A 15,190-nucleotide genomic window follows, 5' to 3' on the forward strand; every position below is an offset into this window, starting at 1 on the left:
CTTCTCCTGCAGTTGGTCACATTATTGTGACAATAGCTATAAAAATATTTGACCAAAGAAAACCCCTACCAATGTAAAATGACTGCATTTTAAATAGCACCCTTTGTGACACAGGGACGGTAAAAACTGTTGATAGTTAATTAGTTCTACTGCAGCCCATTCTAGTTAAATTTCTGGATAGATATTTCAGTGGAAAAAGAAGGAACTAATCTGATAACTTTAGCTCAGTCTGGTGACAAATCTGCTTCTAGGAGAAGTTGCACCAGCATAACAACATGAAGGATAAACATATTAATAATTTTAAAACAATGGGCTCACAAGGGAACAGAGGCTCTGGTACTGACCCACTCAGAGTTCCTTTTTTCTAATAATTCAAGTTGCTTACACGTTAGAGCAGGTTGTTAAGTTGCTGACTAAAGATGTCAACATTGTGAGTGTCCAGTGTAAGAATACATTCTGAACCAACAAGTCTCTACCTGCAGCTGTTTAAGTTGCACGCGGAGCTCACTATTTTCTTGGGCCTTTTCCTCTGAGGACTGGGCTTTTCCGAGGGCATTCTGGAGGGCTTGCTTCTCTTTCTCAAGTTCTGCTTGAAGGGCTAATTGTTCTAACTATTGCCACAGGAAGCAAGGACATGAAAACACAAAACAGCAAGAATTTATTATCTAAAAAGGCAAAAAGAAATTTACATACACATGCAGTCCCTTGCTAGTTATGGTTTTATAACAACTCAATTTTATATTTGTACTCCCAAATTTAAAGGTCCAAGGAAATTTTTTTTCACATGCCTGCTTAAACTAGTAATACTTAAAGGAGATTAAGTATCAAAATCAGAATCTCTGGGGGTGGGCCCCAGTACCTCCCTTCAAAGGCTCTGTGAGTGATCCAACAATTACTGCTTTCCTTTCCCTTAGGCCAATATTTCTCAAACTGTGGTCCTCAAATACCTGCATCAAAATCACTTGCTGTGCCTGTTAAAAATGCATCAGGCCTGCCTTGGCCGGGAAGCTCAGTTGGTTGGAGAGTCATCCCAATACACCAAGGCTACTGGTTCGATCTCCCATCAGGGCACATAGAAAAATCAACCAATGAAATGTATACGTAAGTGGAACAGCAAACCAATCTCAATCTCTCTCCCTCTCTCTCTCTCCCTCCCTCCCCCTCTAAAAAAAATACATAAGCCTAGACTCTTCTCAGACTTGATGGACCAGAATGTCTAGGGTGGGGCCCAGGAATCTGCATTTAATAAACTCCACAAGTGATTTCATATAACCAAAGTACATCAATCAAGACCTGTAGATCAAAGAGAGATCTGTTATGTTCCATACCATCAATGTGTGATTTGAAAACCAATCCTGGTAGTCCTAATGCCAAAGAAGCAAGTGTCCCCTTCAATACCAAGTGAACTTGTAAAAAGGCCAGAGTGTTATATTTTTGTCAAGACTTATGAGGAAAAAAAATAAAGGACAACGGGAGTACAAAGGACAACAGATTTCAGGCTAAGGGCTGGCTTAAAACTTAAAAAAAAAAAAATTTGATTTGAAAGCAGATACCATCTAGAAATTTTATTTACTATTATTTAAAAATAGGTATTTACTGTTATTTTAATTGTTTTCCCCAATCTTCTATTTTCTACACTCTGATCATATTGCTGTAGTTTTCCCCCCAACGTTGTTATCAACTATAGTTTTGTAAAACTTGGTGCTCTTAAAAAATATAATCTTGACAACTGGCTAGTGTGGTAACTTGATACCTCATAAGTAAAGAAATACAAAGTAATTACTATAATAAGTTGGACCTATTTTTTCCTTTTCTAATCATCTAAATGCTATTTTACATTAATTCCTGGGATTCAAACTATCTTATTTTATTTCACTTTCATTCAATAAGGATATACTGACCCTCCTCATGTTCCAGCCACTGAGAAAACAGAAACAGACACATAACCTGGGCATTCATTATGCTGAGTCTAGCGGGGAGAGATGGACAGTGTACACAAATGATTACTAGACACATGATAAAATACTTTGATCAAGCACAAGGTTATCAAAAAACCAAAGCAGAATCCTGAACCCAGGTTTTTAGCAGGCAGACAGGGAAAAGTCAGGGTGAACAGCCTGGAGGAAGATGCAGCCCATTTGACTAGGTGCTAAACAAAACTGTATTTTTGATCTGATAAAGAATATACTATAACTGGCCTCTGATGGCCTCTTTGCCTTTATCTCTCACCCTCTTTCCCTACTCCTCTCCTTGTTCCTGGGATACTGGAGGCATACTTTCAGCACTTTAAATGCACTATGCTCTTTCTCTTTGCCTTTAAGTCTACAAACTTACCCTTTTTACCCCTTACCACTTTCACTTCACTCCCTATACAAGGCCAAATTCTACTCATCCTTCAAGTCTTGGCTGAAACATCATTTGTGTAAGGTAGTCTTCCCTGACTACCCCTCTCCCAGCGACAGAACCCTATCCCTTTCTAATTTGCAAATATAATTTAAATGAGTGGATATTTCATCCAACCAAAATACTAAGTATCAAAATAAAATTTAACATCAACTTAAAAGAGGTCTCAAGCTGTTTTGAGAAAAACTAGAATTTATTGCCCGGCCAGGCATGGCTCAGCAGTTAAGCATCGACCTAGGATCCAGGAGATCGAAGTTTGATTCCCGGTCAGGACACACGCCTGGGTTTCGGGCTCAATCCTCAGCAGGGGGCGTTCAGGAGGCAGCCAATCAATTACTCTCTCTCCTCAATGATGTTTCTATTTCTCTCCCTCTCCGTTCCTCTCTGAAATCAATAAAGATATATTTAAAAACAAAACAAACAACCTAGAATTTGCTGAATACCAAATGCTGGGAGCTTTCAAGCTCATATTCTCCCTTATCCCCATCATAACCCATTTTACAGATGAGGACGCATTTGTCAGAGACTCAGAGCCATGAAGTGATTTATACTTGTTCACACAGGCAGTATTTGAACTCAGAATGTCTGACTCCAAAAATGTGCTCTTCTCATCACTCCACATACATTATATTAAAAAGTATTTAATCTTACACTACATTAAAGGAAGACTGGTATGTTAAGGTCACAGGCTACTTGGCTTCTAGATGGCTTTATGTTCTTACTTACCTGGCTGAGCCTTGTTAGTTTTTCCAAGTCTTCCTTGAGCTGGTTGGTTTCAGCATCACGTATTTTCAGCTGACCCTCTAGTTCAGCCTCATAGGCACTGAGATCTCCCTGGGTCTGCTGCAGGGATGCATTCACCTCATGCTGCTCCTGGAGGGCACTTTCTAGCTCTGCAAGCTCCTAAAGGGATTTAGGGTATGTTTAACTACAAAACTACCACTGTGCTGCTTAAGCATCAGCAAATCATTAAGTAACTTGAGCATAGTAAACCAAATGCTGACCAGCCTGGCACAGAAAGTGTTCATTAGCAATATCATGAAGCCACAGGCAGTGCATATCCAGGCTGGAAAGCAAAACCCTGACTAAATGTAATCAGAAAAATCAGTAAGCTACCAACATGTTTCCCAAAGAGTGACACTTTAAATGTGCCTGAACAGGTAAGAAGGAAAAAGGAGAATAAAACTTAAAACCTATTTTCTATCAGACATTGGAATAAATGTTTTTACATTCATTGTTTCATTTCATCTTCATAATTACTGTGTGAGACAAGATATTATTCCCATTTAAGAGACAAAGAACTGGAGAATGAACACTTAAGGGGCATGGGGCTGTGTAATTAAAAAAAGATACAGTCAGAATATGAACTGAGATTTCTGACTCCAAAGCCCACACTCTTTCTATTAAACCACAGTATGTTCACTTATCAGAAGAGCAAAACGGGACAAGCACTCTCTAATATCAAGGATAGAGGAACTTAAATGAGTGCTAACAAGAATACAAGTACATACTTATTAGCATAACTCAGTTCTAAGTCATTTTAGCCCATTGGTTTTTTATAATTAAATATTACAGCTTGCATCTTTTTATTTGGGATCTTAAAGAATTAAATCAAACTATTCTGGATTAAAGCAGAGTAAGTGAAGTCTCCTAATAAATGGCAACAAATCAGGTACAAAAGGGTACAACACTGTCTTATCTATAAAATAATGTTAAAATTATGAAGTAATAACAAGAATAAGAAAAATTGTACTTAATTTTGGGATACAAATAAGAAAATATGAACATTTAATACCACATTTATAATAGCTATAATTTTGTATTCTTTAGAGTTATTTGATAATATCTTTCAGGAATAGAAATTCAGCTAAAATAACCTTCTATCCTTAGTAAAAGAAAAATAATGATTCCAAGTGTATCACAACTAAAGGAAAAAACAAGACTAAATAGCTACTAATACTTTTTGCCACTTATAACTGCATTGCTGCTAACTTGGCTAACTTACTGAATTTGGACATCATCTACTTCTGAGGCTAGGGAAAACAGGCAAAAAACCAAATCATACCTTCCTCATATTTTCTGCATCTATGGCAACTATTTCCAGTTGGTCCCTCTCCTGCTCAACCTCAGTCAGTCTCTGTAGCAATGTCTCTTTCTCATCCTGTAGCTTTCTGCACTCATTCTGAGCTTGAGTTGCTTGGCCTTTGACAGTCTCCAGATATTCTTGCAACCCACTGATGACACCTTCTAAATCCTTCTTCAGGGCTTCATTTGCTGCTATCTGGCCTAAGATGAAATAAGGGAAGGTAAAATGTATATAAGAAAATGCTTTCAAGATATATAAATAATACTGCATTTCGTCTTGTCTTCAGGTGTCATGCTTATGTTCCCTTAGTTATTTGTTACCAGCTAAGAATGAAAGTCTAAGTTTTCAATTATTTCCTACTACCTTATTTTTCTTTTTCAAGACATAATGGTAGTTTTTCCCCTATTATCCATAGTACAGGAATATTGAGCAAGCATACAACAAAAAATTGCTTATAAAATGCTAATTCTTGCTGCAAAAAGTTTAAAGCAGTAATTTCCAAATAAAATGAAAAATGTACACAAAAACTAAGTTCTTGCTGCTAGTTACACAAAACAAAACCACTCAACAAACAAGACTAATCCAAGACTAGGGACATAAACATGAAACCTGAAGACAAAAAACAAAAAAACAACAAACCAGCCATACATGAGGGACCTACTAAGTGACAAGCACTTTATGAATACTATCTCATTTAATCTCCCCAACAACTAATGACTGAGATAGAAATAACTTGTCCCAGGTCACACAGCTGATAACAGCAAAACAGGGACTGAGATCTCTTGCGGAGCGAAGGCTCTCAGCACTACCACCTTTCATCCTCCCCCTCCACGATTACGACAATGTCACAGTTTAAATCTGCACTGCAAAAGCAGACCCTAAAATTCTTCCTGCACTCCCCTTATAACTAGACACTGAATGCCCTGATGGCAATAGGCTCTTTGCTCCTGAAAGGATTTTATGCCATAGAACAGGGCTTGGGAACCTTTTTTCTGCCAAGGGCCACTTGGATATTTATAACATTGTTCGAGGGCCATACAAAATTATCACCTTAAAAATTAGTCTGCTATATTTGGTCAAATATTTAATTGAATTTATTGAATTTTGAGTCCCACCTACAGTTGCCTTGGCAGGGCCAGACCAAATGATTTCACAGGCCATATGGCCCGTGGGCTGGACATTCCTCACCCCGTAAGAAGACAATCATATGGCAAAGTTTATCATGATCATGTAACTGACTTCCTGACTACTGACTGCAATGACCTGACTCACTAGGACATCAACACAATAAATTTAAATTAAAAATTTTTAATTTTATTACACACTTTTGGGTATTGTGTCAACATTTCCCTATCAAATAGTACAAACAGCTGAAGCATATTCAGCTAATATCTGGATTAACGCCTATCTGGGTGCTCTTTGTTTTTATTAATACTGAAACTGATTTACTCTTAAATCAACTAAAATTCTCACCTTCAGTAAGCTGTTGTTCAAGGTCCTTAATCTCTTCAGTTTCTTTAGCAATTCTAGAAAGTATCTCATCCAAACGGCTTTCAAGTTGTTTGTACTGCTTGTTCATAATGTCAAGCTGTTGTTCGTTACCCCTTTTCTGAGCCTTCACATGGCACTGAATTGAAAAAAAAAAATTCTTTAAAAAATAATAATCTTTAACATTTCTAAAGGAAGACTGGAAAATAAAATGTAACAATTTGCATCTATTGTGTATCAGGTCCTGTGTTTTCACATGAGTAGTTTTCATTTAAACCTCATGATGACTTAATGTGGGAAACATCCCCACTTTATAGGTGAGCAAATTGTGTATAAAAGGGGTTAAATGATTTTTTCAAGGGCACAGCTAGTAGGTATATAGCCAAGTTCAGAGTTTGTTAAACTGCATTAAAACATGTCTCTTTAAAAATGTTTCCAAAAAGTTAATTGATTACATATACATATAGAAAAAGAATATATTCCAAATGTTAATAAGGATTATATCTGGGTGGAAATATTACAGGAGATTTTTTTTCTTTTTTTATGAGTTTTTATGCTAAATATTGTTTATAATAAACATGTGATACTGCTTTAATAAAAAAACATTATATGTACTTTTAAAAAAGGTTTCTTATAGGATAATGGAAACATGAAATGAAAACTTGCTTGAAATTCAAGTTTAATTTCTATTCTTTATACAACGAAACATTTTGTTTTTAGGTTCAATAAACTGGGCACTGAGAGGGATCTCAAAGACCATTTAGCCCAGTGATTCTCAAGGTGGAGGGCCACCCTATGGAGACACACTCCTCTACTAACTACATATGCGCCTGGTGGAAAACAGCTTTTGCACCCACACCCCCTCTCACACTCTGACAGGCATAGCTCTAGGCATAGCTCTACTGGTAACTGGAAAGACTGGATTGTATTTCTCAGGTGTGCTGGGGGTGAGTGGGGATGACAACCAGGAAGTAGTCTAACTCTTCCTTTTACACATGAGAAAACTGAGTCTCAGATTCATCAAATGACTTGCCCAGGTCATCTGGAGACTGTTCACATGGAAAAAAATAATTCCTCAGAGAATCTCTGCCCTCTCACTCACTCACACCCTCACAGGCTCTAGTTTGCCTCCTCCCCCAACAGAGAACAGAATAAATTATCAGAAGGAAGAACTTTATTACAGTCTAAACAACAAACTCCACGACCCAATTAATTAAAAAAAAGAACATTTTCAATTTTAGAAGTTTGTTGCCTCCAAAGACAAAGAAGAAATGAATGGCAGCTTTATCAAAAGATTTTAAATTCATTACAGGTAAAACTTGATGAAATTTTCAAAATTCTTCTTCTCCCTACATTCCCAAAATATCCATCTGAAATCTTTCTGAAAAGGTAACTGCAAGTTTGGCTTAAATTCTAAGTAAATTTAGGATTTTTATGGCTCAAGAAAGAATTTTTTAACAATCCTAAAAACTCCTGCATTCATAGCTCTATGAATAAATCTTTAAAATTCACCATTAAAAATTTCACTGAAATCTCTTTACATGCAGGACAAAAAAATTGGTTCAATATGTCCATGATTTGCATTAAATACATGGGAGCAAAAGTAGATTTCTGCGATTTTCAGTACCGTGGAGCTCACAAAAGAATTATTGTAAAACCAGGAACTTACATCTGACTCCTCCTCCTTTTAAGCCCTTTGCAGAGAGAGAGAAAATGATCCTACCTTAACTTAGAATTTGTCCTGTTAAAACTGAGCCGTTGAGGACAAGGAAATTGTGGGCGGAACGCTTTCTAATGTCTTCAAATTTATGGGCACTTCCCTCTCTGACAGCCACATTTCTGTAAGCGCCTCCAAGCCTCTGTAACTTCCCAGGTCTTCAAACCACATTCCCGGCTGCGAGTGAGCGGCAGCCCAGTGGCCCAATCACGAGCAGCCTCGGTCGGCCCCACAGCACAGGAAGCTCCCCAGCGCCAATCACGCGCACCCTTTCTAAAAGATTACTACAGGCTAAACCCCACAGAGAACAGTAACCTTGTGCTTCCACAGGGCATTGCCATGTAGGGAAAAGCGATATAAACCCTCCTTTATTATTTGCTCCTGTGATATATGTGCTTCTAGCTATGACCATTTTTTTATAACTAAAATAAGATTTTTAAATAATATCTTTTCCTTTTGAAACCTAGTTAAATGCTTATGTTTGTTGAAAATGTTGAGTTAGGCTCAGCTCTGAGCTAATTTTAAAAATAATTAATCTCTTTAGACCTCTAATTCCTGTGTGGGAGAGGGTCACTATAGTAGCATAAGTATGGACTCTCCTTCTTCCTAAAAGGGTGAGTTTGGGAAATCATTTAATTTTTCTAAATCACATTCTTATCTTCTGCAAATTGAAAAAAATGTCACCAATCTCATAGGGATGCTGTGTTAAAGTTCCTCACCAGCACTATGCAAGACGTTGTTGGCACTTAATATATTTGCTTTTCATCATATCTCAGAGTCATATACTATTTTCTAATCTCTCAAGCTTTTTCTTTTAAATTATATTTGCTATTCAGAAAGATACCCCATCTAATTAGATAATAAAAGTTAATTAAATAAACATCTATCAATATCTGTAAAAAATATATGCAGGGATCCTACTCTGATTCCCTTTTGCTAAAATGTTCATATTTGTAGCCTAAAATTGGGTGCCTAAAACTAGCCAATACGGCAACTTTATGCAAATCAGAAAAAGATGCTCCCTCTGGTGAACAAATTAAAAAGAAACATCCTCTGGTGCTCAGACTAAGGCTGTAACCTTAAGAACTAACCTTTAGTAGTTTTAACAATACCAAAAAGGAAGCTTAAATCTGGTTTGTAAACTTCATCCCCACTAACACTATTGATTTTAACTACCTTCAAAACTTGGATGTCACTCCTACTTCTCATTTAACTCCTTCCAATATGTAATTATTTACATAAATACAGTGAACATTAGACTCCCTGTCTGCCAGGAATATCACAGTTGTTTGTTGAAAGGCACATACAATCTAGGTTCTAATTAGACTCATAGATCACAGAACTGGTAGGGGCAGCAAAGAAGCTGGCTTGGGTAGTGCCTATAAGCGGGTTCCTTCCTACCTTCCTTGATACAAGCATGCATAAACATAGGGCTGGCCCCTGGGGATACAGTTCCTGTCCTCAGGGGCCTCACATGGGGTAGTAGACTTCTGAACAAATAAATGCAATAAAGTAAGATACTACTGTCCATATTACACACATTACTTAAAAGCTCTAATTTTTCATGAACTGAAAATTACTTAAAATAAGACTACTTTTGGTTTCAATTTTAATACTAAGTCTTAGGCTTTTGTTAGAAAAGACCTTAAGCCTATGATGATAAGGTCACCCTTTGTCAAAATTAGCTGGTCTGCAAAAAATATCTGTGATATTTTACTAAAATGTTTAAAGGAATAATTAAAAACTTGTCAAACACTTAAAGCAACTATAGTGCATTGCCTTTACCATGTTAAATTATATAATTTCTCTTGATCCAGAGACCTTAAAGTTCTTTAAAAATAACCTTTATTCAAAGTATACCATTAAAATATGCAGAAAATATTTTCATTTCTATTGTACAAATATTGGCTAAAACATAAGCCATTATTAGTGAGACTTCTCAGGGTAGAGATAGAAAGAGACAAGAACCTAACTCCATCATCTGGCCACCTGACCACCTCTGGACACATTTTAGGAAGACATACTTTAGAGAAATGTTTCTTTTTTAAGGACAAAACAACACAACATGAAACAACAAATAGCTTTAGTGGAATATTTGCATAAAGGATTAAAGAAGGGGTAGAAAAAGGACTCTACACTCACTCCTGCTCTTCTGTCCCACTACCTAGCTCTTAAGAAAGAATAAGATAAAGAGAGAGAAAGGGTAAGAGGTTTAGAGAGCACCTTGAAGCAGGTTTCTCTTGACTTAAAATATAAGGAAATTCAATCAGTTAAAAAAAAAAAATACTATTCATCCCTTATTTTACTGAAAGCTACGTTCTTTAAACCCTAGGGTGTGTTTTAAACACACACATATTTTTATATATAAGTATGTGAATATATACACCTATTTTATATATAAGTATGTGAATATATACACATGTATGTATATATAAATATATGTACATACACATATATGCATATGTAAAACACATTATACACACACACATATATAAATATATATTACTCAAATTTGGACATCAAATGAAAAAATAATTTCAGAAAGGATTCTGTGGCTAAAAATGATGAGACATAATATGCAGCTAAAATGATATTCTAGTCCCCATAGAATAAGCCAGAATCTCTTTATTCACTTACATGTTTTGGGTCTTTGGGATCCAAGCTATCTATGACTATTTGCAGGTCCTTGATCTCCTTCTGCTTTTCAGCATTTTCTTGCCTTTGCTTTTCCATCTGCATTTCTAGATCCAGGGCTTCCTGGCGTAATTTATTTAGAAGTTGTATCCTACCACTCAACTGCTTGAAAAGAAGGTCTTTTTCTGCTCCTGAAAGCTAATCCCCCACACCCCAACACACAATTAACAGAGAATAGCAACACTGAATTACAAATTTAAAGAAAACAACTTTTACAACTTAAAGGTAGTCTATACTCTTATCAGTTTTTTAAAAATAAGAGTAAAATACAGGAGTTATCTAGGCATTCTATTTCTATCTTATACTTTTATGCTTATTATATGTAGAAAATCTTATTTTATAAGAGTTTATGAAAACTAATGATTTAATAGCAGGTAAAAATGAAATTGTCACTCTAGTATAAGCAACATGTAAATTATTAATGGTAGCTAACTTGATACAGTACTTACCCTTGTTATTAGCATGTCAAGCAAATTAACAGTATAATGAAAAATTTATATTTACTCATTAAAAATAACTACTTTTTCCAAGCACATTTTGTTTAAAAATTATGTCCATTATTTACATTTTACAATCTAGCTATATAAAACTTTGGCAGGTACTATTTTAAAACATTCTTATTTAATAAATTAAAATCATTCTTGTTAGCTCCCTTCACCTCATCTCCCACTTTCAATCCATCTTTAAGACCTATCAATCAGTTTTACGGCCAAATTTTATCTAGAATCAGTCTGCTTTCTCTCTAAGCTCACCATCACCTTCCTAGTTCAAGCCATTACCATCTCTCGCCTGTATAAATAGCCTCCAACAGATGCACACATCTCCATTCTTTCCACCTCCCCCATTTCACTCCTTGCAGTAGCCAGAGTGCTTGTATAAAAATACAAATAGGATCAGCCACTCTACTACCTAAAATCCTTCAAAGGCTTCCCATTATATTCAGAATAAAATTCAAACCCCTTAAATGACCTATGAAGCCTGGCACGATCTTTAACCTCATTTTCCACTATACTCCCCCTCACTCTGCAGAGGAATCTTTAGTTTGAAGGTCTCTGCACACACTATCACCTCTACCTGCAATACCTTTCTCCTAATTCTGCCTCACTGGCTCCCTCTCATCCTTTGGGTCTCAGCCTAAATGATCACCTCCTCACACAGGCCTTTGTGGATCCCCACAATTTAAATTATATCATTTTTATTGCCTCTCCTAACTTTTTTTCCTACTACACTTATGTTGTTTAACTATATATTTATTTTCCACTTTTCTTGTTTATTGCCTACTTCTATGAGGAAGGGACACATATCTGTTTTATTCATTTACTCAGGGCCCAGTCGGCAACTGATTTATAGTAAGCTTCCAATAAACATGAATCAATTTCTAGTTACTATATAATCTGAAAGTAACAATATGTCTTTAAAAAGAATCTATAATTTAGAACTTTACACTTGTTCTACCTACTATGGTATGAATGCAGTTACCATCATAATTTTGAAATACAGGTTTTTAAAAGTTGCAAATAACTGAAACCTTTTACACACTTAAAAACTAAAATGTCAAATACTTCCTTTTTTGAATTTTCTCCCTATGCAATTACATCATTAGTTTGAGCTGCTTACTTCTTCATGACACATTTTGTAATTTCTGAGAGTGTATCACTTCCATCTTTTTTTGTGCACTATATTTTATATCATTTACATTTCTGCTGCTTGTTTGATAATGTTCATGGTGTAGTAGAGATGTCTTCTGGCTCTTAATCTAGATCCCAGGATCTTAAAGGTAGGGAATGCTTAATTAAATTAGGATCTATATCAAGAAGCAACTTCCCTGGGTTATGTAGGTGGCTTTTTCACAGTAGTAGACCAAATACATCTTTTTACATAAATCATCATTTATTTCTACAGACTTTATAAAAAAATGCTAATAGGATGTCATCATGATTAGAAGGAAAATGTAACTGGATATGCCAAAACTGTACCTGACTCTAAAATCTGTTATTCTGTAATTAATTAGGCAGCACTAATTTAAGAATTGTTTTACATGGTTATGAAGGGAGAAAACATTTCATTTTTTCATTTCTTTTTAACATTGCTGCTTTGCTTTTACATACTTTTTTAAGCTTTATAGCGTCTTCCAGTTGTTTAAATTCCTCAGTAGCTCTTAAAATTTGTTGTTCTGCCTTTTCTATTTCATCATGCAGTTCTGATAGTCGAGTTTGTGCTGCAAATTTAAAATCATGCACACACACACACACACGAGAAAAATCTTAAATTTTCAAATTCATACCAGATTTTTCCCTTTACAGTAACCTCCTCCCCCAGTTAAATTCTAGATTACAGATTATATTAAATTATAGATCACAAAAATAAAAAGTAATTTCTTATGATGGTTTTCCTATTAATCTCAAGAATAGTTTCATGATGTGCTACAGAACTATAATTGATCCTTTAATTTGTAAAATCCCTAAAATAAAAGGGCTTTACTTGATAATCCCAACACTAAAGAACTCTTTTGAGAGAATAAGGACTTTATTGGTAAATATGCACTTACATGTCACTATGTTATAATTAGGCTCAAGCTATTTTTAAAAACCTCTGTTACAGAGACTCAATATCAAGAAATTCACTACTGAACAGTCTTTCTCAGCTAAAGTCATCTCAAATCAATTATTTGCTACCTCAAATTTCTAATTTCTTTTTCTCCTTCCCCTTTTCCTGCCTTCTATAAAATGATGAGCTCCTTGAAGCTAGTCTGCACAAATATTTGATTTACTTTTGCTTTCCGCTCTGGAGCCTGGCATATAGTATATATATAGACATGGACAACTCAGTTTCTTTTCTTCCCTCTCCAAGCCAACCTCTACTGGCCTTCCATGTTTTCCATTTAGCTACCAACCAACAGAGCATTAGCTGCTAATCTGACTGGTGAGAGCCTCACAAGAGGCGATGATTTAGTAATTCATGCATGAACTCAGATCTGCTTTCTCCTTTCATATCCATGCAGCTGAGTAGGTAAGTGGAGTCAAAGTTTGTCACTGGCAGGGTCCTAAGTGCCCTCTTGGATTATTTCTTTTCTTTTTTTTAAACATATCTTTATTGATTTCAGAGAGAGGAAAGGAGGGGGAGAGAGAAGAGAGAAACATCAATGATGAGAGAGTCATTGATCGGCTGCCTAGCCCGCAATCCGGGCACGTGCCCTGACCCGGAATCGAACCGCAATCTCCTGGATCCTAGGTTGATGCTCAAACGCTGGGCCACGCCCGGCCGGGCACTATTTCTTCTTTATGACTTGCCAGGAGGTGTAAGACCCACTGAATTAGACGTTTTGGGGGTAGGTGGGGAGAGAAGATTGAGGAGGTGGAGTGCAGGGACAGGTTGGGAAGAGTTAAAGGCCAGCCTCAGGCTCAAGCCTAAGGAGAGTGCACTAATCCAGCTTATTGTAAGCATTGCTTTAGATTTTTGGCAGCACGCGTAGTTAAAAAGTGGTACTTCACTTGCTTCAAGTATTACTAATTATGCTTTTGAATGTATAGCTCCAATGGTGAGAAGGACCTGTTGACAGTGGCAGACTTAAGCATTCTTGCAATCCCTGGATACGATGCCATCAAATTACTATCAAAAAAACCATTTTCTACCATAATAGAAATAACTAAAAAAAGTAATCTGCTCAATGAATCACTACTTTTGTTTAAGGCTTTTCATGTGAACAATTTAATGCCTTCAGCATATTAAGTAAAAAAATTATAAAACAATTTGCTTATTTAACATTTTTATATTTTTTAAGAATTTAAAATAACTTTTTAAAACCTGCACTTATTTTTCTTTCTTTGTCTTCCAGTTGTATGTCCAGTGGCATATGGGCTCTCAAGCTCCTCTGCTCATTTGTAGGTTGTTCTTCATCTGGCTTCATCTTCTTGATCTTTATCGGCTGGGCTTTATCGATAATATAACTCTCTCTGGTAAACATATTTCTCTTGTATCTGGATTTGCCAATATAAGGGCTTTCGTCTGGGGTTTTATCAATTTCAACATACTAAAAGCAAAATAAATTAATAGGTGTATAGTTTAATAAGTAACTTATAAGCGGTCAAGTGACAGTATTCATTTTATTAGTGAAGAACGTATCACAGAACTGCCTCAATGTTAATCCTACATGCCTAGAAGCTAACATATATATCATTCTTTTATTCTTAATATACCAAAAAAAGAACTAGAGCAAACACTGTTCTCAAAGGATTTCTCCTCCTATTCCTGAGGAGCGCGTTTGGAATGACTGATTAAAGAACTGCCTACAGTTATGTGGCTTTTAGCAGTCCTTTATCTTTCAAATCAGAAATCTAGGTATTTTATCTTGGTTTCTTGGCTGACATATAAGTAAAACCTCAGTTTAATAAATTTTAATAATTGTATTTTTAACTAAATAATGTGATATTGGCTGGAATCACCTGGTCTTAGAAGTTAAGTGGTTTCTCTTTTGCAGTAACATTTATGACATTTGTATAAATAATGGTTGACTAACACTGAACCCAGTGATGACTGAACTAACAATGTACAGAGATGACTATTCGGTGGTTGCTGAAGCAGGCAGTGCACTTTTTCTGGAAGTTTAGATTTAAGGGAGATGATCAACCATACTTTCAAGTGAGGTAACTAAGGATTAGAAAGCTGCTTTGGGTTCTGGATATGGCTGTAGGTAAAGATCCTCTGGGCTTTTTACCTCTTTTTAGATACTGCTCTAACTTACAGAGCCAAATAATTCTCAGGTTCAACCAAAATACATTTGCTCTGCTGATGCCCTCATAACA

General features: G+C 35.9%; 1 protein-coding gene across 1 annotated transcript in view; it reads right to left on the reverse strand.

Moving 5' to 3' along the window:
- The window catches only part of CNTRL (centriolin), a 71,335-nt gene that overhangs the window by 38,141 nt on the left and 18,004 nt on the right, over nucleotides 1-15,190 (reverse strand). The window contains exons 9-15 of the mRNA XM_087822847.1: nucleotides 14,193-14,418; nucleotides 12,497-12,606; nucleotides 10,332-10,526; nucleotides 5,963-6,116; nucleotides 4,469-4,689; nucleotides 3,130-3,306; nucleotides 477-611 (exon numbers count right to left, since the gene is read on the reverse strand). Of these exons, the coding sequence (XP_087678973.1) occupies nucleotides 477-611; nucleotides 3,130-3,306; nucleotides 4,469-4,689; nucleotides 5,963-6,116; nucleotides 10,332-10,526; nucleotides 12,497-12,606; nucleotides 14,193-14,418 (1,218 nt within the window). The remainder of the gene's footprint in view (nucleotides 1-476; nucleotides 612-3,129; nucleotides 3,307-4,468; nucleotides 4,690-5,962; nucleotides 6,117-10,331; nucleotides 10,527-12,496; nucleotides 12,607-14,192; nucleotides 14,419-15,190) is intronic.

Source organism: Miniopterus natalensis, chromosome 12, assembly GCF_054644295.1.
Source record: "Miniopterus natalensis isolate mMinNat1 chromosome 12, mMinNat1.hap1, whole genome shotgun sequence".
In the NCBI taxonomy this organism is placed as follows: Eukaryota; Metazoa; Chordata; class Mammalia; order Chiroptera; family Miniopteridae; genus Miniopterus; species Miniopterus natalensis.